The sequence below is a fragment of the Ictidomys tridecemlineatus genome, chromosome 5 (assembly GCF_052094955.1).
Source record: "Ictidomys tridecemlineatus isolate mIctTri1 chromosome 5, mIctTri1.hap1, whole genome shotgun sequence".
Lineage (NCBI taxonomy): Eukaryota > Metazoa > Chordata > Mammalia > Rodentia > Sciuridae > Ictidomys > Ictidomys tridecemlineatus.
The window spans coordinates 46,801,954-46,828,999 of NC_135481.1; the positions used below are offsets into that span (position 1 = coordinate 46,801,954).

At 33.6% G+C, this 27,046-nt stretch overlaps 2 protein-coding genes across 2 annotated transcripts; one reads left to right on the top strand and one right to left on the bottom strand.

Moving 5' to 3' along the window:
• Nucleotides 1–2,448: 2,448 nt before the first annotated feature.
• Nucleotides 2,449–3,387, bottom strand: LOC101962227 (olfactory receptor 4F15). The gene has a single exon (XM_005337180.2). The coding sequence runs from the start codon at nucleotides 3,385–3,387 to the stop codon at nucleotides 2,449–2,451; it is 939 nt and encodes a 312-aa protein (XP_005337237.2).
• A 21,942-nt stretch (nucleotides 3,388–25,329) lies between these two features.
• Nucleotides 25,330–26,271, top strand: LOC101962515 (olfactory receptor 4F15). The gene has a single exon (XM_005337181.2). It carries the CDS (start codon nucleotides 25,330–25,332, stop codon nucleotides 26,269–26,271), a length of 942 nt encoding a protein of 313 aa, XP_005337238.2.
• The last annotated feature ends 775 nt before the right edge of the window (nucleotides 26,272–27,046 follow it).

A 27,046-nucleotide genomic window follows, 5' to 3' on the forward strand; every position in this document is an offset into this window, starting at 1 on the left:
CTCCAATAGCACAAAAAATAAAATTTAAAAAAATCAATAAATGGGATGGGTTCAAATTGAAAAGCTTCTCAGCAGAAGAAACAATCAGTGACGTGAAAAGAGAGCCTACATTTTGGGAGCAAATTTTTACCACATGCACATCAAATACAGCACTAATCTCTAGGATATAAAGAACTCAAAAATCTTAATACTAAAGAAATAAATAACCCAGTCAATAAATGGGCCAAGGAACTGAACAGATACTTCTCAGAATAGGATTTACAATTGACTAACAAATATATGAAAAAAGTTTATCATTTCTAGCAATTAGAGAAATGCAAATCAAAATACTCTAATATTTCATTTCACTCCATTCAGAATGGCAGATATTAAGAATATAATCAACAATAAGTGTTGGTGAAGATGTCGGGAAAAGACACACTCATACATTGCTGATGCAAAATTGGTGTAGCCAATCTGTAAAGCAGTATGGAGAATCCTTGGAAAAGGGGGAATGGAACCACCATTTGACCCTGCTATATCTCAGTCTGTACCCAAAGACTTAAAAAAACAGCATACTACAGGGAGACAGCCATATCAATGTTTATAGCAGCACAATTCACAATAGCTAAATGTGGAAGCAACCTATATGTCCTTCAGTAGATGAATGGATAGATAAAATATATATACATTTCATATATACTTATATATGAAATGAAATATGATTTAGCAAAAATGAGAATAAAATCATGGCATTTGCAGGTAAAAGGATGAAGCTTTAGAATATAATGCTAAGTGAAGTTAGCCAATCTGAAAAAAAACAAATGTAAATGTTTTCTCTGATTTAAGGATGCTGATTCATAATGGAGTTGGGTGTGGGGCATGGGAGGATTAGATGAACTTTAGACAGGGCAAAGGAGATGGAGGGGAAGGAGGGACAGGGAGGTAGGAAAGAATGTGGAATGAGATGGATATCATTACCCTAAGTACATGTATGAAGACATGAATGGTGTGTGTGCCTCTACTTTGTGTAAAAGCAGAGATATGAAAAATTGTGCTCTATATGTGTAATATGAATTGTAATACATTCTGCTATCATATATAAAAAAATTAATATTTAAAAATATAAATTAAAAACGAATATAAAAATTCTTAAAACTGCAAAAGCTATGTTAAAATATTCACATTAAATAAAACTTGAAGGTTGAAAATATAAAATAAAAGTAATATTTCATTTACTGGTATAAAATTCATTGGATCAACATCCATGTGATATTTAAAAACTATTCCTTGATTGATTCATAGATATTAAGTCACAATTTTGAAAATTATAAGTGACTTACATGTAAATTTCACTAGTGTAGGCCAACAGCAGCGGACTTGAGTTAATTCTAAATGAAAGAAGCAAGAGTGAGAGTAGAGGCCATAGGCCTAATCCATGAAACACTGGGTCTGTGAGCTCTTCCTCTCACTTCTCGTTCATCTGTCAGTTCCCCCTAGTACACACCCCATCCCACATTTTCTTATTTACCTGTTCCACACTGGTCTTTATCCCTCTAAGTTTTAAATACTTACATTTCATGTACTTTTTGACTTTCAAAGCTTAAACTTAATAATGCATATCCTGGGTTTAAATCAAAGTAGAGTTATGTATTTCATAATTTCTTCAACCATCAGAGTCCATTACCTCTAAGTTAATAAATTGGAGTGTAGGTAGACTGATTTTTGAGGCCATATTTTCAGCAGATTTCAAGGCTATAGTCTTCAATTTTTCATGGACTTTTTTCATCAGTTTTCTATAAAAGAATCTTAGGAATATAACTTAGTTTCAAATAACATGTTAAATGGAGATTTGATGAGCTACATCAAAGAAACCTCATAACCAATAATCTATTCTGAATATTCCAAAATGGCTAACTTAGAAAAATATTTAATTCTAAAAACATGTCTTTTGCCATGAATAATATGAAGAATTTTTCAGCAAAAACCATAAGGTAATGAACAGAAAATTAAACATGAAGTATATGGCTCTTATGTTTTTTTTTAAATAAATGTAATGTATCTTTTTATAAGAAAGTCTTTCAATCTACAAATAGAAGACTATATCAGTATCTATTGTGATTCTACAACTAGAATACTCTGGTATGAGTTTTGTAAAGTTTCCAAGTTCTTTCATGGACTGCTAGAAACAAAAAGCCACCCAAAAATGTGGACTGTGTATATTAGAAAATCTTAAATTATTAAAAAACTACTTCACAAATGAGAAATTAAATATTTTATCACACAAATCACTATTTACTTTGGAAAAAAAGCAATCCAAGATTTTCTGACTTCTGAATTTAGAATAATTGACATATTTGGCCTAGTAGGACAGTATGTATAACATTCTGAATATCTGTTATATATCCTCAAATTATGTATAACTGCATAAATGTTCATATTATAGTAACTTGTGTTCACATGAGTTTTTTAGGAGATTTTCCTCAGACCCAAGAGCTGACTAATCAGTCTCCTCATTGCCTGCTTCATGTCTTTGTTCCTCATTGTGTAAATGGCAGGATTCAGGATGGGTGTGATTAGAAAGTCCAAAATGGCAAGAAACTTATCCACTGGTACTGTGGGAAATGGCCACATATAAACAAAGATGCATGGTCCAAAAAACAAAACCACCACAGAGATGTGAGCTGAAAGGGTGGAGAGAGCCTTGGACAAACCACCTGAAGGGCGTTTCCATACAGTGAACAGGATGAGGATATAGGAGATAATCAGTAAGAAGAAGGTGCCTGTGGAAATGAACCCACTGTTGGCAATCACCATAAACTCCATGCTGTAGGTGTCTATGCAGGCCAGTTTGATAAACCAGGGAAGATCACAGTAAAAGCTATCTATCTCATTAGGACCACAGAAAGGCAAATGGACAACAAAGGCTAACTGGGCCACTGAGTGAATGATACCAATAAGCCAAGCACCAGACAGAAGCAAACTGCACATCCGTGGGCTCATGATGGTCAGGTAGTGGAGGGGCTTGCAGATGGCCACATATCTGTCCAAGGCCATGGCTACCAGGAGCACCATCTCAGATCCACCCAGGACATGAAGGACAAAAATCTGGATGACACACCCCTGGAATGATATGGTATTGTGTCCAGAGTAGAGGTCAGAAATCATCTTGGGAACAGTTAAGGTAGAAAGACATAAATCAATGAATGAGAGGTTTCCTAAAAGGAAGTACATGGGGGAATGTAAATGAGCATCGAAGGTCACTGTAATCACAACGAGGGTGTTTCCCAGAACAATGGTGAGGTACAACACTGTAGAGAAGGCAAGGAGGAAATGCTGTACTGGTCTGTAGTTAGAAAGTCCCAGGAATATAAATTCAGACACTGGAGAATAATTTGTTTTATTCATTGGTTTCCTTTATGTTATCTGAAAGGAACAAAGAAAATAGCTCTTCTATGAAAAACTATACATTCCAGGGCACATACCAGGCTCTACATCACATTCTGAAATAAACCAGACCCTGACTTTAAATAATGTTTGGCCTAGTTGTGAAGCAAGACATTAAATAAGTAACAAAGTACTTGGGTACATTTAATGCTATAAATTATTTGGAGAAAATAACTCAGGGTTAGAGAACTTTTAAAGCTCATAGCAGTGGCATCTGCTTTGGAAGTGTTTGTACTAAGATCTAAAGGTTTGGTAGGGTTAAATAAGAGAGGGAGAGGAACAAAGATGATCTATCCAGGGGAAATAACATGGGAAATACTGTGAAGCCTAATGAAACAGAACAATTTGGAATAAATAAGAACTACTAAGGGTCTAATAGAAGTAGAATCCTATTAATGAATCATATCAAATAGATCTAGAAAGGATGGTTTGTCAGTAAGTGGTGCTGATGAAACTTATCACACTTGGAAGACAGAAAACATGACTTACCTTAAAAGAATAACTGAAATGGGTTTGAATGATATTTCAATCATTTTTTAAAAATCCTAAGAATATATAGATTTTAATATAATTGTATGAGAAAATTGTATCAGAAAAGTTCTTTCTAAGCATAGACTCACATAATTTATAGAAAAAAGTGACACTTTCATATTTAAAAAAAATGCGTGTTGGGGGGAATCCCATGAAAATGAAAGGACTCAGTGGAACAAATGAAGGGGATTGATGAGGAGGGAGGAGGGACAGGAAGGAGGAGAAGAACAGTAGAACGAAATTGACCAAATTGTGCTATGTATGTATATGAATACACCACAGTGAGTTCCATCTTTATGTATATCTGTAGAGCACAAATATAAATAAAAGAAAGACCAGTAAAGAAGGGGGAACAGGAGGAACAAGGTAGGGAGGGAAAGATGAAGCACTGGGGACTGGTTAGAAAAAAACACTGAACCCTATGATGTAGAATATCATGGGAAAAATAATGTGTTGCAATTTTTAAAAATAATCAACTTACACAAGAGAATAAAAACATTTAAAAATTAACTCTAGGACATTGAAAAAGCATAAGCAACCATATCTGGAGTTATATTTATTAGTTTGAACTGTATGAAATTGTGAAAAAATATATATATTTCCAAATATCAGTTTCCAAGGGTTCCATTTAAATTATTGATTTGGTTTTCTCTTGCAACATTTGCTTATAAGATTTGTTTCTGAATATTCTAAGTTACTTTCCCTTTTAAGAAAAGTCACTTTTCCTTTTTCTCAGCAAAGTGGACACGAGGCTATCTATTGGTTTTAATGACACTGCTGAAGATGAAAAGTTAAGAAAGCACTTGATAACAAATAGAAAATAAAATATCTAAACAGATATACACAAAACAATATTTTCCATGTACTTTTTGTGTGATGATAGATAGAATGCCTAAGTACCATAGCTGATTAAAAGCTGAGTTGTCTAGAAATAATGAGTACACTGGTTATTTAACAAGTTTATATATTCAAAAGGCAATGTCCAGGTCCATTTTTGCACTTGACTTTAGATTTACCATCAATGAGAGTATAGGGTATTGCTGCTGGAAGACCAAATGTTTCAACATGAGTGTGCTCCATGGGGGTGTCTGACAGTGGGTACAGTATTACATAGCTTGTACCACTACAAGGGAATTCAGTTTTTTGTACTCATTCTGCTTAAAGCAAAAGACTCTATTTGGTTCCATTCTAGCTTTAATGAGTTTCTAATTTCTAAGAAGTGGAGAATTGTGAATCCCTATTCCACACCTAAACTGAATATTCTGGGTTCTCCCTTGTCTAACCCCCACCTGCTCTACTCCAGGCCCAAAACTGCTAGTAATATCATGGTGTCATTCCTTCTTGTGACATCTTCTCAGCAAGAAGGGAGCATGAGCTGGTGGGAGACCATGAGCACATTAGAGTCAAGAATGACTTAGAGGCAGCCAGGTCACACAGGATTGTACATCCTGAGTGTTATGAACATGGAGCAAGTACTGGAGCCAAAAGTATAATGCCAGGAAGCCTTGATACAAGGGAACTAGGTGGAAATTTTTATGGAAAATAGCTTGGATTAAAAAAGGAACAGGAATGAATGAGAGAGGATGGAATTATCACCAAGGAGAATGGCAACAGGTGTAATTTTCAAAAAGCTCCAGTTGCTTTTACATTTTGACCATGGTATGTATGTGTTTTAAAAGATGCATATTCTGAAAAGCAACATGTATAATTAGTATCATCGGAACCATGGAAGATGATGAAATAAATATTCTGCAAACATCTCAATTTAAAAAGGGGCCAAAGACCTTAACAGACATAAAGATGTACAGATATAAAGATGGCAATATGCTAATGAAAAGATGTTTTGCATCATATATCATCAGAGAAATGCAAATTAAAACAATGACATACTACTGGTACTCATCTAAAAGAACAGGCAAAATTCAGAGCAGTAACAATGCCAAATGCTGGTAAGGACACACAGAAACAGAAACTCTCATTCATTGCTTATGGGAATAGAAAAAACGCTACAACCACCTTAAAAATGATTTGGCTATTACAAAATTAAATATATTTTTACTATAGGATATAGCAATCATGCACCCAAATGAACTGAATAAGCAATAAATATTTAAAGCAGGCTTTTTGTTACTGTCATAACTTGGAGGTGATCCATGAGTCCTGTAGTATGTGAATAGATAAACTATGGTACATCTAGACAATGAAATATTATTCTGCAACCAGAAAGAATCGAGCTATCAAGCCAGGAAGAAACATGGAAGAATCTTAAGTGAATATTACTAATTGAAAGAAAGAACAATTTTAAAAAGAGCAAATTTTATGTTCCATGTATATGACATTCTGGAAAAGAAAACAACTACAATGATAGTAAAAAGACCAGTAGTTTCCAGGGTTCAGAGAGAGGAAAGGGCACACAGGTGTACAGATAATTTTTAGGACAGTAGAACTATTCTGTATAATTCATATCATCATGCTCTAAAGAGCATTCTTTTTAAAAAAACAAAGAAAACAGTAAAAAGAAATTATCAATATTTTTGTGAATAATGGAAAATGCATGATGTTATTGCATACTTCTACTTTTCATTACTTTCTAAAATTCAAAAATTTTAAATTTAATATCAATTGTTATCAATCAATATAATTCAATTAGAGAAAAATAAGCAATATTTTCATCAAGTAGGAATATGAGTCACTTATGCAGAATATATGTAAATGTATTAACTACAAATTGGGGAGTTCCAATTACATAGAAAAATTAAAAACTAAAGACCAAAAGTAACCCATAATTATAAAAATATAAGAACAACTGAATTTATTTAAATATATTGAACTCTACCAATTGTTAAGAAAATACAACTTAAAGTTTTGATTTGCTTTCCCTAACAGATTTGCAGAGAGAGAGAGAGAGAGATTGATTAAATTCAGTGAGTTTGTAAGAGTCCTTATAATTGAAATTCTTATAATAAGTGGGAGTGGGAATTAAATTTGATAGAATTTAAAATATTTAAATTAAGTCATAACAAAAATATATAACGTTCCTAATATTAAACAAAGGTTAAACTTGTGGAGGATGTATCATAAGCAAAGGAAATACCATAGCTTACTTGCATAGGGCTGATATATATGTTCACATATTCATTGCACTGCCATTTCACTAGTAATAGAAATAATTATAAAGAAACAAAACAAATCAATTAGATTTTAAAATCAAATTAGAATTCATGTTTGCACTGGATATAGCACTTTTATTAAAAACTATGGTTATAGATCAACATAACAGAATTAAAATTAAAAAAATTTGCAGCACAGATTCAATGGCATGATTCAGTATTGTGTACACATAAAAATATCTAAAAAGAACAAATATGTAATTCGTAAGAATGACTAATGTAGCAAAAAGTGATAATACATGACTTCAATTTCCTAAAAGCCTTAATTTTGTATTTTAGATGACCTTTAAAATGAATTAACTTGTTAATAAAACACGGATTTTTCAAAATACAGAAGTGGAGATTCAAATTACATAGCATGTTAAATAAATAAATACAACACAGACATTAAAAAAATTAAATAAAGCATATTGAGGCGAACAATTATTCTCTCTTTAAAAATTAAAATTAGCAGTAAAGCAAAAGTTCTCAGGGAGGAGTCTACCCGGGATCTAATCATTATATTTTAGTAGTATCTTTTCTGGAGATACATACATTGATTTACACATTTCTTGATGGACTAAGGTGGAGCTGATAAGATCAACTCATGAATGGATAAAGAAAATGTGAAAAATAAAAAAAATGCACTACCTACCTACCATTTAGCCATAGAAAAGAATAAAATCCCATCATTAGCAATAATATGTATAAAACTGGAAATCATTTTTTTTCCTAGTGAAATAAAGCAGGCAGAGAATGACAATGGGACTGCATGATCTCACTCATACATGGTATCTAAGGATGTTGCTTTCACAGATAGAATGGAATGGTGGTTATCAAAAGTCAGAGGGGTACTGGGGAGAGAAAGTGCTAGAAGTCCTACCGTGCTATGCATAGGAAGGTGGCTATAGACAATAACATATGTACATTTCAAAACTGGAAATTAAAGATTTTCAATGCATTTACCATAAAAACATGATGAATGAGGAGATAGTTATGTCCAACTTAAACATGTCACAACATATGCATGTACTGAAACATTACATGGTACTCATTAATACGTATAATTTGTGTGTGGGGTATGGGGATGGAACTCAGGGGCTCTTGGCCACTGAGCCACATCCCCAGCCCTATTTTGTATTTTATTTAGAGACAGCATTTCACTTGAGTTGTTTAGTGCCTCACCATTGCTGAGGCTGGCTTTGAACTTGTCACCCTCCTATGTCATCTTCCTGAACCGCAGAGATTACAGGCATACGCCATTGCCTCTGGCTAATATATATAATTTTATGTATCAGTTAAAAAACAAAATGTTTTCAAGAATGATAGAGGTGATTAAAAATGAAGATAAAGGATGGAAATGGCAAAAAATGTTTTTGGAAAAAGAGTCAATAGAAGCAGCATAAGCACTTGAGGAATGAAAAGGGGAGAAGGCAGTCTCTCTGAGTCACAGGATCAATTACCATCCTGCTGAGTCTTCTTCCAGGGCTTACTCTTTCACAGAAGCTCACTTTTTTTTTTTTTTTTTTTTGGTACTGGAATTGAAACTAGGGGAACTTAACCACTGAGCCACATCCCCAACCCATTTTTTTTTTTTTTTAAATTTTGAGACAAAGTCCCGCTAGGTTTCTTAGGGCCTCTCTCTTGCTCAAGCTGCCCTTGAATTTGCAGTCCTCCTGCCTCCCGCCCTAAGTGGCTAGGATTTACAGGTGTGTGCCACCTGCCCAACATGCTTTGGTTTTGCAGACTGTTTCTCATCTATAAATTCATTCATCACCTTTGCAATGACAGTTTCTTCTCTCTTCACAGCTTGAATATACCTATTCCATCATACTCTCAGGCCACTCTGTGTAAGTATCCATCTTAAGGTGTTGACACTTCATGATTAGCATTTGCTTTGTCCTGTTTGTTGGTCTTGCCACATCTCTAAGGACAGAGACAGCATTTTATTCACAAATTACACCCATAATATGTGCTCCATAAATATTCATTTGGTACACAGGAATATGGATGAGTGGATGACTGATCTTATAATAATATCAAATAGATATAATCATTTCTTGGCACATAACATTTTCCTCTATTCTTGGATAGTCTCCATAGAATGAATGGCAAAGTACAATTTCAACCAAAAAGCTGTTTTAAACATCTGGCAGGATGAATTAATTTCCTATAATCTGCTTGTCACTGTGTCCTAAGTCAAGAAATTGAATGCAGTAAATTTAAGGGAGATTCATCCAAAGGATAATCTAAACCCCAAATTGACTTTTGAAATACAGATAGATTTCTTTTTGAAAAAATAATTTCTATTGAAAAAAATCAGTAAGGGATATTTCAGCTGACACCAATCATATTCCCACAGAACAATATGCAGTAGGGATAGACTTGAGAAGAGTGGAAGTCTATGCAGTTCTGTAGAAACCCACTCTGCTGAAAAGGTTGTCCTTGGGGAATAGTGTTCTCTGTGATTGAAAGCTTGGGATGCATAGTAGTGGCTGCACTTCTGAACACGGATGCTGTCATATCCTCCAGGCACCTCTGTGTTCAAGTGAAATCATTCCTTTATTGACTAAATATTTCTTTTACAAAATTGTTATGTACTCAAATTTTCTTTAGAAAATGGACTCCATTATGTTTCAGATTGCTCCTTTATCTCTATTTTTCCATTCATCTTTGAATTTAATCAGTTCATTAGAAGTTCCCAGATCTCACATCCTAAGGCACCTTTCACTGCAGCTCAAAGCTACTTGATTTCCAATGAGCTTTGAATTTCATTAAATGAAAGTGGAAGCTAAATCAGCAGCAACAGTGCTGTGAATGTGGTTCACAATGGATGAGTAGTCACCCAGTCATTATCAGCAAACTATTTTCATTAATTTTTTTAATTATTTATTTTTAGTTCTAGTTGGACACAACCTTTATTTCACTTGTTTATTTTTGTATGTGGTGCTGAGGATTGAACCCAGGGTCTCACATGTGTGAGGTGAATGTTCTACCGCTGAGCCACAACCCCAGTCCCTATTTTCATTAATTTTTAATATATAAATATATTATAAATATATTAAATATATAATATAAATATAAATATAAATATATTTTTATATAAATATAAACCATGGGTTTATATTTCATGTCTTCCTATTGATACATGCAATTATCTCAGTGAGAACTTGTCTTATAATTTATTTATATTATTGAGGGTTTCTCCATGCAAAAATTGCTTTCCCGATTGCAAAATGAAACTGTCAGAAAGTATATATAAAATTGTCAGTAGCCAGCTATTTTATACCATTCATCAACTTTTTCTACTAATCTTGGATAGTTCAAAATTATCAAAATGCTTACGAAAGTATATACAAACTTTTGTCTTGCTCTAGTTCCTTAGATGAGTCCTACCTTTACTATTGTTCACTTATTTTTCAATAAAAGAAATTATTGAAATAAATAACATTTTCCAACTCTGTACTCCCCCTGAATTTATAAAATTACCTTTAGTGTACTATATTAATTAATGTTCATGACAGCTTTCCATTTGAATCAGTCTCTTGGAAAATTGTGGGGGGTTTTAGTGATTTTTCTTTTTTTTAAATCCTCTCCTTATGTTCCTCTCTTTCCCCAAATTAAACATTATAGAATGTGTTCTTAGAAATTTTATCTGACAAATATTTTGTATATTTTTAGAAATCCTTATAAGATTCCTTTCGAATACATTCCCTGTCACTATGAATTTGATGATCTACCAAGTAATATACAAAGATACTGTTCATACCCTTGCAGAAATGCTGGAAGCATGAAATAAGCAAATGTTTGTCAGTATCTTAAATGTATGCCCAAAGAAAATAATCAGTCTGTGAAAAGACTAATAAATTTATATGTTGCCTTATATTTTTCTTTAAAATACTTAATCTTGTCTAGAAAGATTTTGAGATCCACCAGACAAGGTTGTGCACCTTCTACAAACCAACTTCTCTGTAAAAGCATATGTATTTTTGTAATAATTTTTGTACCCTCTGATCCATGAACTTCAAATGACTTTCTCTACATTTAATAATGAAGCTTCTGAAGCACTGAAGTATAATTAACACATCTAAAATTATATATTCATATCAAATGAGATTCATACCCTTTTACTTTTTTATTTCCAAAAGTAGTATTGCTAATTTGATGAGGCTGATAGAATACTATTCCTTTCATACTCCTATACCTGCTCATCCAGCAAGCATGAGACCTGGATTTCTCTGCAGTGGTCATGCTTAGTTTTTCCTGCAGTTTTATGGACAACATATATGAAACCTGGAGTAAAGTATAAAGTGCTTCATGAAATCCCTTAAACAAACATGAGTGACCAACTCACCTGACCAAACAGTATGGACAATGGAAGGGGAAAACAAACAAACAAACAAACAAACAAACAAAAAAACCCAGTCTAAACTTAATGAGCTTTAAAAAACTTAAAAGAACTTTCTAAAGGAAGGCTTAGTAAACAACTATCCAAATCTTTTTAGTCCCTTTTATAATATGTTATGATCCAAAAACAAAAAATATTTCCATGTATCAGGGGGTATTGTAGACTTATAGAATAGCCCAGGAAGCCTAAAAAGTTGTAAGTTCTAACCTACTCTTGTGAAAAGTTAGCTCTCAAGAGCTGATCAACAAATGTTTGCTGAATTGGAAAAGAGATAAATTCTTTTAATTCTGGCATTTTAGCAAAATACCAACTCTAATTTTATCTTACTCACCTGAACAGAAAAATGAAGGTTATTAAGAAGCACTATCTTCAGATATTGTGTAGAGGTTAAAAATTCTTTTCTTGTGATATATAATACTTATTATTGGGACATAACAAGAGTAAATTATACCTCTACAGCACTAGCACTAGCTCTCAGCGACCACTTGACTCTCGGTTACCTAATAGCCCTGGGTCCATTCATCTTGGGAATTCTGCCTTGGAATCCCTATGGCCTGAAGCAAGAAGGAACATTATAAGTTTGATACATGATAATAATAAAGAATAATGAAGAGACAAATATGGAATGAATCATAACTGAGAAATTCCTTCAGGAAGAGTCTATATTCCTAAGCACTAGAATGTCTATAAGTTACATATCTTTAAAACTAATGTCAATGGGCAAGTAGTAGCCACTAGTATATTAAATAAGCACAGTTTATGTCATTGTTTTAGCATATAAATAGGTATTCACAAGTTCATGTAGCTTTTAAATTTCATAATCAATATGAGGAATATGTCATTTATAACAAGGCTCTGAGGTAATAGAACAACAGTCTTTTGACCTAATTCATCAAAATGGGAAATTGGTATTAGGATAGTCACTAGGACTCACATGAACCTGGAATTCTGCCCTGATGCCAGACCTGCTAAAAGCCTATAATGCTGCTCCAAAAACAGGCCTAAATGAATACAAAAATCTAGTCCAACATACCTTATCATGGGCATTCAAAGCTTGATCATAGTTCTTGTTAGGCATGGGATTGGTTAGCTGAAATAAAATTCTACCCTGAATATTGTTAAAGTAATTTCTATTATTAATTTTGTGTTTATAAAATATTAGGCTAAAACTTTCATAAAGACTCATATAATAAGTTGCAAAGTGGCTGAGAAGTTTGGGGGTTAAGTTTAGAAATCTAGCAGACAGAAAATATAAATTTTCAAAAATCTTGCTTATCCAAAGATAATGAACAAATGTAAAATTACAATAAAAATTAGTGCCTTAAAATGATTTATATCTGTCTAAAAATAAGCAAACAAGTAAATAAATTGTGACAAATGATAAAATGTGTACATATATTAACTTTGAAGAAATAATTATCATGGTAAAGGAGTAAGTTTTCTGTCATTGAAAAAAATTGAAACAACAATAGATAATCATTGATAGAACTGGCATAGTACAGAGAATTTCCAAAGGCATTTCATAGGAAAGAATTTTTACTCATTAATATAACTTCTACTTTTGAAGTCTAATCTGGAATATACATTACATGGTAAAATAGTGATCAGAAAAAAATGTACCCATTACCCATTAGTTTTGAGCTACAAAGTACATTTCAACATTGATTCAAGTATTATTTTAATTATAAAATTAGTATTTAATACAAATTGCAAATAATATCTATTATTTTAATTGTAAAATTAAGGTTATTTAGCAGTTTTATAATCCACCAATTTACTGTGAAAAGAAACATGAAAGAAGTGAAAACCTAGTTAATAAATCAATTCTTCCATTTCCATATCATTAAACAAAGTTTTGGGTTGAAACAATTACTTGGAATTATATTGCACAAGCAATCTTAACCATAATAGTCAATGCATGCTGTGCATTTTCATATGGAAAATATCCAAAGGATGATTACAACCAAAGTGATTGATAACCAGTTCTGTGTGAAAGTATACAACACAATTGTATACTTTTAGTCATTAATTGGTTATTGACTACCTTGTGTTTGTAACTTGACAAATAAAAATGTTTTAAATTATTGGTTTTAGAAGTTTACTCTATGTGGAAAACAAAACTGTGATTCATGATTTGAGGTCTTCACAGTTTTGCCAGTTACAAATTCTGTTGCCTATCAAACTGAAAAATGATGCCTGAAATTTGTGTCATAAAAGTGGCTTTTGTAGAATAAGATCATGGCATTTGCAAGGAAATGGATGGCATTAGAGAAGATTATGATAAGTGAATTTAGCCAATCCCAGAAAAACAAATGGCGAATGTTTTCTCTGATATAAGGGGGGTGACTCAAAGTGGGGTAGGGAGGGAGAGCATGGGAGGAAAATTACATCTAGATAGGGTATAGGGGTGGGAGGGAAAAGGAGGGAGAAGGGGAATAGCTAGGATGATGGAAGAAGACGGTCATCATTATACAAAATATATGTATGAATATGTAAATTTGGTGTCAACATACATTATATACAGAGATATGATAAATGGTGATATAAAAGTGTATTAAGAGTTGTATGCAAAAAAGAGAGAGCTCATATATAATGGCATAATTTGGTGGAAACATACTTTATATACAGAGTTATGAAAAATTGTGCTGTGAATGGATAATTATGAATGTAATGCACTCCACTATTATCATGTAAGTAAGAAATAAAAAAGGAAAAAAGTGTCTTTTGTATGCTCTTATGCACAGATTGCTAAACTAAGATGGAAATATGTCACTTTAAAATATTTCTAAATATCTGTTGTGGTTTCAATCTAGAAGCTCCCCCAAAGGAGGATGTGTTGAAGGTCCATGTGTTCAAGGCTTGGTTCCTTCCTCATGCATTAATGTTCAGAGGTAGGATTTTGAAAAAGGATCAGATCATGAAAACTCTAAAATCATGGATGGACAAATCCATCAATGGATTCTTAGAATAGTAGACTATTGGGAAGTAGTGGTAAAATATGGAAAATGGAACCTAATTGAAGGGAGTGGGTCCTTGGGGACATCCCTTGGAGACTATACCTTGTCCCCAGGCAATTCCTCTCTTTCTGCTTCCCAGCTTTCCTGAGGTAAGCAGCGTTGATCTACTGTACCCTCCCTGCCATGATACTCTTACTCATCTCATATCCAATGCAGTGGAGTCACTGACTTTAGGATTTTAGACTGAAACTCCTGGCAGAGCCAAAACAAGTCTTTCCTTCATTAAATTGATTTTCTAGGTGTCAGAATGACAAAAGTTTGACTAACGTATTTATTGATTATTTCATAATAACACACACAGCAAAAGAATTTCAAGATGTTAAAAGAATATTTAACTTCCTTCTTCTTTTCCAGCTTTTTAGAAGCAATAGCTGTTGAATATTTCCTTTTGCATCTAAGGAAAATTTTCTATGTATATATAGGACATCCATTTTTTTTTAACACAAAAGTATTACTCTCTTGGTCTATGGTGGAATTTTTAAAAGAAATTTTTCTAAGATCTAAGTCTTGTTAACTTGTGAATCCAGAGAAATGTGAAATGATCTCTGAGATTCTTTAAAATCATAACAAGAAAAATGAAGAATATTTTAAAAGGGATAGTAAAAGGCAATAATTTGTGATTTTTTTGTATAAATTTGTTTTTCTTTGTGACACATGTTTGAATGGCCTTCAAATCTGAGTGAAATCTGAGTGAAACCTGTGGTATGTGTATGAGCAAGTTTCAAATGTAAAAGTTGTACAGAGGAAATACGAATGGCCAGGAAAACCACATTCTAAGTTGATATGCAGCAATATAAATAAAGGGCACAGAGAAGTTACTAAACATTTTGCAAACAGTTGTAAAGTTTGAAAGTCAGGATATGAATTATGGAGAAGGCAGAAATAAAGTTGCAGGCTGAGGACATATTTTAGTGGTAGAGCACTTACCTGGCATGTGCAACTTCATGGGTTTGATCCCCACCACTGCAAAAGTAAATAGATAAATAAATGCACCATATCTTCCTACAAGTCTTTCAGACATCTATCTATTTTTCTCCAAAAATGTGGACTCTGGCCTCACTGGGTGGGTGATCTTCTCACATTTCAGGAATGTTTTGACATTGCAGAGACACTGGATTTACTTAAAAGTTGGTTTGTTCATTTTGTTTTGTTCTAAGATAATGGGTTTGCCTAATTTTAAGAAAAACAATTTCTGGAGTCAGTTTTGAGTTTCAAGTCAGTTTCTTGAAACTGATCAGATTTATTTTGCATTTTAAATTGGTTTAAAAGTATAAATCATTTTGAAATTTCTTCTGTGCCTATGTGTTTTTCTATCTTAAAATAAAATACTGTGAAATTGCATTTTCTTTATTTTTTATCATCACATTTTCCTCAAAAAAGTTATCTTCAATTTATTTGTTGATTTTTATATAAATCTAGTGGTTAACTGGTTAGTATTAATTAACAATTAACTAATTATTTTTTTTTTAGTGCTAGGGATTGACCTTAGGTGTGCTCTACTATTGAGCTACAACCCCAGCTCTTTTTCATTTTTTATGTTGTGACAGGGTCTCTCTAAGTTTCCAAGGCTGGCCTTGAACGTGCAATCCTGTTGCCACAGCCCCATTCTGCTGGGATTGGAGGCCTGGGCCACCATGCAGAGCTTAATTAGTATTTATTTTTACGTATTATTTTCTGATATTTTGCTTTGTTATATTGTATTGTTCATTACCTAAATGGTAAAGCTAGAAAGAAAGTATAATATTTTATTTATTCTTAATTGTGTTTGAGATGTTTAAGAGTGATTAATTTTTCTCTAACAATTTTTTAGCTACAATGTAAAGGTTCTGATGACTATATTTTATCATCCCCGTACAAGGCAGGCACTCTACCACTGAGTCCCAGCCCCAGCCCAGCTCCTCTACTTGACATTTTAAATTGAATTTTATTTGAACTAAAAGTTGCAAATTAATATTTTCTTTGTATTATACATTCCAATTATCTCCTCTCTTATTAATTACAATTTAAATCATTTTTGTAGTTGCTCTGGTATTAACAATGTACATTTTTAACTAATTTACATTTTCAAACACCATTATACCATTTCATATTTCTTCAGGTAAAATGGATCAATTCCTTGAAAGGTAAAAATTATAAAAAAAATAATTTGAAAGAAATAAATACTATGAATTGATCTACAATAATAAAAAGATTATATAAATAATAATTTTTCAAAGAAATACAGTTGGTTCAATGGGTTTCGTTGGTGAGTTCTACCAAATATTATGGAAAATGATACCATTTTTCTAAAATTTATTCTAAAAAACAGAATTGTGTGGGCTCTCTCTCATTCCGGGAGGAGGTCCACGAAACAGGGTAGAGGAGAGTGTGGCTGTGGAGTCCCTAATGAAGACATCAGGAGACCAAGCAGGAAGCAGTTCTGATTTTATTGTGTACTTACCATATATATATACTCAGGCAGTAGCTAAGCAGATTACAGGCAGCCACCAATGCAGTTTCTGGCCAACTGTCCCTGCAGTGACCAATCGAGAAGCTGGAGCTGTCAGTGGAGCAAGCACAGGGACAGCAATTGGCCTCATGCCCAGGGCTGTGCCTGCTGGGTAAGCCATTTGCCACTCATGTGCCTAGCATGAGGGGAGTGTCCTGCCACTCAGGCGCCTTGCATTTATGCCATGTATGCAATACTCCATGCACTTGTCCCCACATAGAAGCTAGACTAGAAACCTCTTAATTCATTTTATGAAGGCTGTATTATCCTTATGTCAAAGCATTTATGTAAACACTATAAGAAATGGAAAAAAAGACCAACATCTCTTCTGAACACAAATGCAAAAAAGTTTTAACAAAATATTAACCAATCACACATTATAATGTATTAAAAATTATAGCCGTGGTATGTTTATTGTAGCCATGCAAGGCTCAGTAAAATCAGTCAGTAAAATCCATCACAACAGACTAAAAAAGAAAAGTCAGGTAATTACATCAATCTGTGCAAAGTATTGTGTATTTTGTGGCAAAATACACCCCTAGTCATGATAAAACTTCTCAGCAAACTAGAGATAGAGAAGAATTTTCTATATTTGATAAAGAACATGTGAAAAACCAATATTAAAATCACATTTAATAATGAGGAGAAACTGTACGCTTTTACCAGTTTTAAAATGATATTTAGGTTTTGTAATCCATCTTAAATTAATTCTATACTCAATGACTTTGCTTATTAGTTACTTACTAGTTCCAGGAAGAACCCAAGTTATAAAATGAATATTCATAAGTTCACACTGTCACAAATGATTGACTTAATTAATCAGTCAATCAAATTAATTATTAATCACAAATAAATTATTAAAAATTAATTCCTCTTTACCTGTGACCTTTCTCCATTACATTCATATGCTTGCTTAATAGTCTATCAGAAAACTATCAAATAAATCCCAGTAAAGGCGAAACCTACAATATATTGGTCATGTTTCTTCAAAACTGTAAATGTCAGGAAAAACAAGGAAAGTCTAGGAAACTACCAAGTAAGAGAAATCTAAGTAGACATTAGGTAAAATTAAGGAAATCTAAATAAGTCATGGGATCTAATTGGTAATAATGTGTTAATATTGGTTCATTAATTATAACAGATGTACCATACTAATGTAAGATATCAGTGCTGAGGGCCATTGTCAAGTAGAAATGACACATCGAAATTTCCTTGCCAAGCATACCCCATGCTGCTTAGAGGACATTCGATGGGACATTGCATGCATGCTTTAATAAGGTGACCTTGCTCAAGGACCAAGGCGGATCCGGGTTTAGAGCTGATCAGGTTTGAGGAAGTAACCGGCTCCTTGAGTTTAAGGCGTTGCCAGTTTAAGACAATGGGTTTTAGGGAAGTTGGAGGTTGAAGATTATTGCTGGGATTAGGGTGTTCCTGCTGCTTGTTCCCGTTGAGTTCTCGTGAGATTGAAATGGGATTTGGAGATAGCCTCGTGGAGCCGGTGAATTGTGCGGGCAGACGGCAGAACGAGATTGCCCCTGGACCTGTGTGGAGGCCGTGTGAGAGCGGGAATAAAGACTTGCTGTTTGAACCTATAAAGCTGTGTGGTGGCTCCTGATTCTGTGCCAAGCCAAGACATTGGCCTTGGCATATCAGTAGCAGAAGAAATTGTATGTATGTGTGTGTGTGTGTGTGTGTGTGTGTGTGTTATGTGTGTGAACTCTTTATCTATACTAGCTGTTGAGTTTTTCTCCAAATCAAAACTTCTAAAAATAAACTATTAATAAAAAATAAAAATAAAAAGTATAAATACAAAAAATACTTTAAAAAACTTAACAGTTATTACTTGGGGGTTCATAGAAGAGTTTTAATTTTCATTTTATGTTACACTTTTGAAATCATTTATCAGGAATAATTTTTACTTCACATAATGGAAAGCAAAGAACAAAGTTGGAGAAATCACATTTCTTAGTTTCAAAACTTACTACACAGCTACTACTGTATAAACTGTGTGGTAGCATAACACAGGGGGTGTGAGTGCTGAACAGTTCTTGTTTCCCACACCTGAAGAATGAAGTACCAGATGTCAGAGGGTGAGAGTTCAGTAGCAGAAGTAAGCAAGGAAAGCTCCCAAAGAGGGTACCATGGGAGCTTTCTGTCTGAGGGTTTTTATAGGATTTTGATGAGGAACTAAACTTTCATTGGAAAGTTTCTCTTGATCTCCTTTTCTGACTCAATTGACAATGTACAATGCTAATGGGATGGTTTAATGTGTTTTTAAACCTGAGTTTGTCCATACTTGATCCTTAAAACAAAAGAATTGCTTGGGTTCAAAACAACCCTTTGAAGATGATTAAGGATAGGTATTTGAAGAAGCCTGGGGCAACAACAGAATGTAGGGGTATCCAAGTGTGAGTGGAGCCATACAGTCAGGCAGCCAAAACCAAAACACAGCTTTAGCCTAGGGTTTTAATCCTGGGTTGTGGGACCCTCTTTCTCTCTGGTTCCCATTTTTCCATTTCTATCTTCTGCTTCAGTACTAGTATCAGGATAGACAAATAGACCAGCAGAGGAGAATGGGGATCCCATAAATAAATGTATACATTATGTTAATTGATTCTTGAACAGAGTGCCATGACTGTTCAGGGGAGAAAGGATCATGTCTTCAGCTAACACTGCTGGAACAACTGGGAATCCATGTGCCCCAAAATTCCATGAAATGTCTCCAGCAGAATTCTAAAAATGTCTCTTTAGTAAGTTCATTAATACCTATACCCTTTTCACTGATATTGGTCTACACCATAGTTAATTTATTAATAGACAAAATAAGATGTTAATTTTCTTTGAAAATAGTTTTCTATCATATTTTATTGAAGTTTCCTTTGCCTTCTGCTTACATTCTTAATGAAACTTTCAGTTTTGTTTTGTTTTTTCCTCTTTAAGACCATGAGGATTCAAAAGTAGAATTCCCATGGTAAACGGCTTGGGGACTCAGAGCACCAGCCATCAGGTGGTCACCAAATGCTGCTGCTAGGTCCTTGTTAGAGCTGGAGCAGTTGTGAGAGGCTCTAAACACACAGCACGAGAAGAAAACATTTCTTAAAAAATCCTGTTAGGGCAGAAATATTGATTTCTGGCATCTTTCTTTTGCCCTTAGCCAGGTGAGTGGGGATGATGTAATTAAAGTTAACAGCTTGCTAAAATTATCAATTATTTTTCTTATATACATAATGCCCGGTATCTATGCCAAAACATTAAAAAACTTTTTCTCCAATTCTATTCTTCGTTTCAAAAGCACCCATTGAGCATATACTTATGCTGTGTTTCCAAAGGGGAAGTTAGAGTTTTCATTGCTCTATATGCTTAGATTCTGCTTTGATTTGCAGGGCAATTTCTGGGTTTAGAACATATTATTTTTCTACAGAAACTAGCAAAGAGCCTGGAAATTGGTATCATGGTGAATTTTCTCAGAACTGCCATAGGTTTATGATAATTTCTAGAGTTTAATAATTGAATTATTGTTTAACAATTTCAGTGGCATCACTTTTCAATAGGACTGGAATCACTTTTCAATAGGATCAGGATGTAGTCTAAAACTTCATTACCAAAGAGCTACCATCATCAATCATTTGTGCATTTATATACACATGCATGCTTGTACCCATCTAACTACACACTTCTCTCTCAACATGACAGTACTTATGGTGAAGCAGGATTTTTGAAAAAGATACAGTCTCTGCTATCAAGAAGTCATGGATTTAGCATGGCAGACAAGGAGAACACTCAGTGTAAATTATACCATGGGATAGGCAATATAGGAAATTTGCCAGTATGGTGCAAGAGCAAAGAGGAGGAATACCTAATACAGACTGAATAGAGAGGGAGAAGAACTTTTTGTTGTTGTTATTATTATTGTTGTAACTATTTGTTTTTAAATGTTATCCATATTTGTATTGGTGCATTATCATTGGGATTCATTGTTACCTATTTACACATTCACAAGATATAAGAATATAAATTGGCCAAGTGTGGAAGTTGTCCTTGATGAATTGACACATGGGATAGAATTTTTACAATAAAAAGGTAAGGGGTCCCTTTATTTCATATGTATACATATGTTGGACTGAACCTGGGCAGTAGACAGATTCCAAGAGTTTTATCACTATACTCAGATGTTCCCAAGGCAGAGGTCAGTAGGGAATTTAAGCAGGGAGCAGGCAGGGAAGATGCAGGAAATGCTCCTCCACTGGTAAGCTGGTTCAACTGCTTCCCTTTCACCTTTCTGCTGCTCCTTCTTGCCTGTCTTCTCTATTTCTTCCCTTTCCTTGTCCACGTCCCTTTCTCTACTCTCTTCTCCCTTTGCCTTTCATCTCCTCCCTGGAATGACAGACATATTCACAAGAAACCAGCAACAGACTTCAAAGGAATGTGAGGTTTTGTCTTGGTGATGAATCCCTTACCAAGAACAGGCTCTGGGAACAACTCTGAGGATTTTTCTTTTTCATTAAAATCAGAAAACAATTGTTTTCTAAACATTTATAAAACTTTGTTACAATTTGTAAATGCTACTTTGAATCTTTATGATATCCCTACATTGAATTTGCAGGGAAATTTGTCTTTAATCTCTTATTTTGTATTTTAAAAATCAACTTTTATATCTAAAGCAATACATTTTTTTAGGGTTGTATTGATATAACACAGAAATATAGACCTTTGGAAGTGAAAACCACATTTTATCCTACTTCTCAGGATTTGTCACTGGTGGTATTTGCTGTGCATTCCTGGACATTGTTTTATTCAGTTACATACCCTCATTTCCATAGTATTAAATTCATTATGAGTTCTTGTTTTTCACTTTAATATGAAATATTTCCAGATTCATGTGTGTAAATGATGCAACTGATTTTAATAACTTCATATATGTTATTGCAGATGTGTTCTATAACATGCTTAATACCTTCAATATTGATTTACACACTTTTATATTTTACTATATGCACATGTATCCACATGTAAATATATGTCATATAGATGCACCTAGATATATATTTGTTCATTTGCTAGTGTGCTAGAAACAGATGTTACATTTTTGTAAATATCATCAATATGCAATTCAACAGTGTGAAAGAGTGCCTTTTATTTTGAAAATTAAAAATCCTAGGAATTCTATTTTTCTTCTCTGTGTTCTCCCAACCCTTTATTCTTTTTCTTTTCTTGTTGATTAATTAAACAAAAACAATGAAACTAGTAATGACTGATAGTTGAATGTCAATCAGTCTACTTATTATCCATCCTTGTGTGCTCCTGTTCCAGTTACTTCTGCTTCCTTATGTGGTTTTAAATTTAATCCTCTCTTCCTGGGGTGTTAATACATTGATCCCTCTATCGGTCATAATACTCTGATAATGTTATTTTCTGTTCTTATTGAACTAACTATTAAGACAGTTTGTATCAACACAGGGAAATTTAACATTTCAAAAGTAAAAATAAAAGAAACAAATTAATCATTCAAATTTTCTAACCATTCAGAAAAATAATTCCATTAGCACTGCCATATTATACTTACTTCTGTTTTGGTCTTATTTTTTCATTTTTTCAGTTAGGAAATATAGAGAATGGGCATTATTTGTATTCCTGAATATGTGTACATTAAAATCCTCCCATTGCATGATCGAAACTTTTAGATAGACCTGATTATAACTTCTGTCCAATATAACATTCATTGTCATTCATTGCAATTATTGTCCCTTTCTCTCTCAATTCATTTTTAATTTAAATTAAAAATTAACTATTTTGTAAGAACTTAAATTGTACATATTTATGGATATCAAATGATGTTTTGATACATATGCAAGTTGTATAATGTTTAAATAGGGGTAAACATAACTATGTTCTCAAACATGTACCATTTCTTTGGGTGACAGCATTCAAAATCTTTTCCTTGGGTTGGAGCTGTGGCTCAGTGGTAGAGTGCTCACTTCACACGTGCGAGGCACTGGGTTCGATCCTCAGCATCTTATAAAAATAAATAAATAAAATAAAGGTTTTGTGTCCAATTACAACTAAAAAGAATTAAAAAAATATTTTCATCCAGAATTTTGAATATAGAGTACAGTAGCAATAAGGCATTATGTCCCCAATTCTGTTCTATTCTTTCCCATTTACTGTCTATGAAAGTCCTGACTTAGTGCCCTTTTGGTGGAGCCTCATCCCATCACCCCTGCTTGTTTCCCTCTGGCTACAGTGCCTGCTCTATACCTTATGAGTAATGCCTCTCCCTGCCTGGTCACTCTGCTTTTGTCTGTTTTTGACTCTGATGGATCCAGTTTATTTGCTTTCCTGCATATGCAGTGTGCAGTGGTTCCCACGTGGAGCCAGGGCTTGTTGTGGAGTGGCAGCAGGGACAGTGATGACATGAGAAAGAAAGGTTGTTAGTGGGGTGAACCTGAGGAAAGCTTGGTGGTGGAAAAGGTAATTGGAACCCAGGCCATGCCAGGTGGGAGAAGCATGAACTGTTGTTTATTCAAAGATGAATTGATTTTAAAAATTTAGATGGGAAAAAATAAGTCCATGGATTAGACCTTTATACAATTGATATTTAACCTTCATTTTACCGTGACTGAAAGAACAATTTTTTTTTTCAAACTAAAAAGTACATCCATGAAAACCCAGAGATAATCATTTTGGAGAGGTATCTTTGTATATTTTCCTACATATACAATTTTTTAACAATAGGTTTCCTATGTGTTTTGATTAAATTGCAATAGTTTACACTGTCACTGTCAATGTAAGAGAGTGTCTAGTTCACTCATAGCCCCGTTTATGGTAACTTATCAATTACTGAAAAAATTGTGACTTAAGTTCAAAAGAGTAAACCAATGTTGACCTATTTAAGTTTCTCTAATACTAATAATATATTTATTGTTCATATGTTGATTGACTATTAGGATTTCATCTTTTTCCCTCGTCTTTATATAGTTTGTTCATTTTAAAATTAATAAACATTTTATCTATTATATTTGAAAGACTAATTTTTTTTATAAAAAGGTTAATGTTTTGTCTGATATTTTGCAACTATTTTCTAGTTTGTCTTTATTTTTATAGTGTTTTTAAGTTCTTATAAATATATCTACATGTATATCTACTTTCACTGTCTTCATACATCCATGTGTATACACACACACACATATATGTGATATATTATTTATATTTTATTATTTTGGGTACTAATTTAATTATATTCTGCATGACTTGTGAATATGGGGTATTCTGGCAAGAATTTTTAATATTAATATATGCCTAAATATTCCCATACCTTCTTTGGATTTGCTTCTCCTTTCAACATTTAAGTATCCAGTTAATCTTTATTGACTTTATTATTTAAAATATTTTTAATTGTTCATGTACCTTTATTTTATATATTTGTATGTGGTGTTGAGAATCAAGTCTAGCGTCACACACATGCTAGGCAAGCACTCTTCTACTGAGCTACAAACCCAACCCTGACTTTATATTGATAGGCAAAGATATATAGTTTTCCCTGTTTTATCTTTTCTTTGACCATCATTGTTTGACTGATACACCTAGTCAACCAAATAACCAGTATAACTATGTTATGTATCTTCATTGGGTCACCTTATGGTCACTATAGCCCTTTCATTCCACTGAGTCTTCTATGAACATTTGAAAATAGAAACATGAGGAAGCTTTTGTTTAAAATCCTTGATAGTTTTCTGTTGCTTTTAGGATAAAAAGCAAATCTCATAGATATAAGTTTCTGTAGAAATGTAATGTGATCTCAGTTGTTCATCCTCCTGCCCAATGCCTTCCTGCAGGTCTCAGGGTCTTTGAACAAACATTTCACAATCTGGACTATACTTACTCTTAGTATAGTAACTTTCTAGTTAATTCAGTCAAAGCAGCCACCTTGAGTTAAGCCACTTGTTTTCGTGTAGTACTCAGTTCTTCTTGTCAATCAGTTATCAATGTCTTATCTACATTTAAAGATATTTAATACCTAGATGCACCATTAGCCCACAAATCTGCTGAGGCCAGAATCAATGTTTTACTTCTATTTCAGAACTTGACATAGTCCCTGGCATACTGTATACACTCATGGTGAGTAGTAGTTGAATGGATAATAAATACACTGATTTTTCAAAATATGTTATAGATATTTTTGAAGATTTCCTTTTTAATTATTCTACCTTATAAAATAATTGAAATCTGTTTCAATATTTATTGATGATTAATTATTTTCTTATTGATTTGTTTTTGATGTTTTAGGTAGCACACATACACAAAAAGAAAGAGATGTATGAATCCAATTTCTCTGAAGTTTCTGAATTTATATTGCTGGGACTTTCTAACTACAGACCAGTGCAGCATTTCCTCCTTGCCTTCTCTACAGTGTTTTATCTCACGATTATTCTGGGAAACACCCTTGTTGTGTTTACAGTGACCTTCGATGCTCATTTACATTCTCCCATGTACTTTCTTTTAGCTAACCTTTCATTTATTGATTTGTGTTTTTCCACCTTAGCAGTTCCTAAAATGATTCATGACCTGTATTCTGGGGATAAAACCATATCATTCCAGGAGTGTCTCATCCAAATTTTTGTCCTTCATATTCTGGGTGGATCTGAGATGGTGCTCCTGGTAGCCATGGCCTTGGACAGATATGTGGCCATCTGCAAGCCCCTCCACTACCTGACCATCATGAGCCCACGGATGTGCAGTTTGCTTCTGTCTGGTGCTTGGCTTATTGGTATCATTCACTCAGTGATTCAGGTAGCTTTTGTTGTCCATTTACCTTTCTGTGGTCCTAATGAGATAGACAGCTTTTACTGTGATCTTCCCTGGTTTATCAAACTGGCCTGCATAGATACCTATAGAATGGAGTTCTTGGTAACTGCTATCAGTGGATTCATTTCCATAGGCACCTTCTTCTTGCTGATTATCTCTTATATCCTCATCCTGTTCACTGTATGGAAACGCCCTTCAGGTGGTTTGTCCAAGGCCCTCTCTACCCTTTCAGCTCACATCTCTGTGGTGGTTTTGTTTTTTGGACCATGCATTTTTGTTTATATGTGGCCATTTCCCACAGTACCAGTGGATAAGTTTCTTGCCATTGTGGACTTTCTGATCACACCCATCCTGAATCCTGCCATTTACACAATGAGGAACAAAGACATGAAGCTGGCAATGAGGAGACTGATTAGTCAGCTCCTGGGTCTGCCAAAAATCTCCAAATAATTTATAAGAGCTCAATATGGATAATTTCACATATCTTAAGAGCTAGTAACACTTTTTTTGTGTGTTGTTCACATTTTGGTTAGACCTGAAAAAAATCTGAAAGTTTCATGAATTCCAATGTTTGGTGTATATTTGTAGACCTACTGGTATAAGTTATTATTTTCCTGTCTCATTGAGTTAAAACTATTTACATCTAAAGAGGAGAATTGATTTATTACAGTTATTTTTTTTTTGGCAAGTGAAGAAATTTATATTCTACACTGATTTGGGTTTGTTTTCCTTCATTCTGTACTTTATTCTATTACTTAGGTTAATAAATATACCCAGTTAAAATGTAATTTTTGTAAGAATTTTTAATATAGTAAGGATCATTTAATAATTATATATGCATAAAACAATAACATTGATATAGGGACATATATTTATATTTTGAGGACTGTTTTGGTATCTAGTTATAGAAATCTGATGTTATTCTATTTCTGTCCTTCTTTAGTTAACATGCCCTTTAAATGTGTACTCGAAAAGTAAGATATGAATTTGGAAGTACCATTCCACCAATAAAAGAATACTAGTGAATAAATTTTAAAGAAAGGACCTCAGATGTGAGCTTGCCTCCAAAGGGATCCACTGAACAACTGAACACTACATAGTGTGCAATCAGAAATCTGGTTTTGAACATTGTGGCCTGGAACACTGACCATCACACAGAGCAGCACAGTTCCTTTTGCCGATATTATATTCTTAAACTGATTCCTATGATTTTCACACTGTGTGT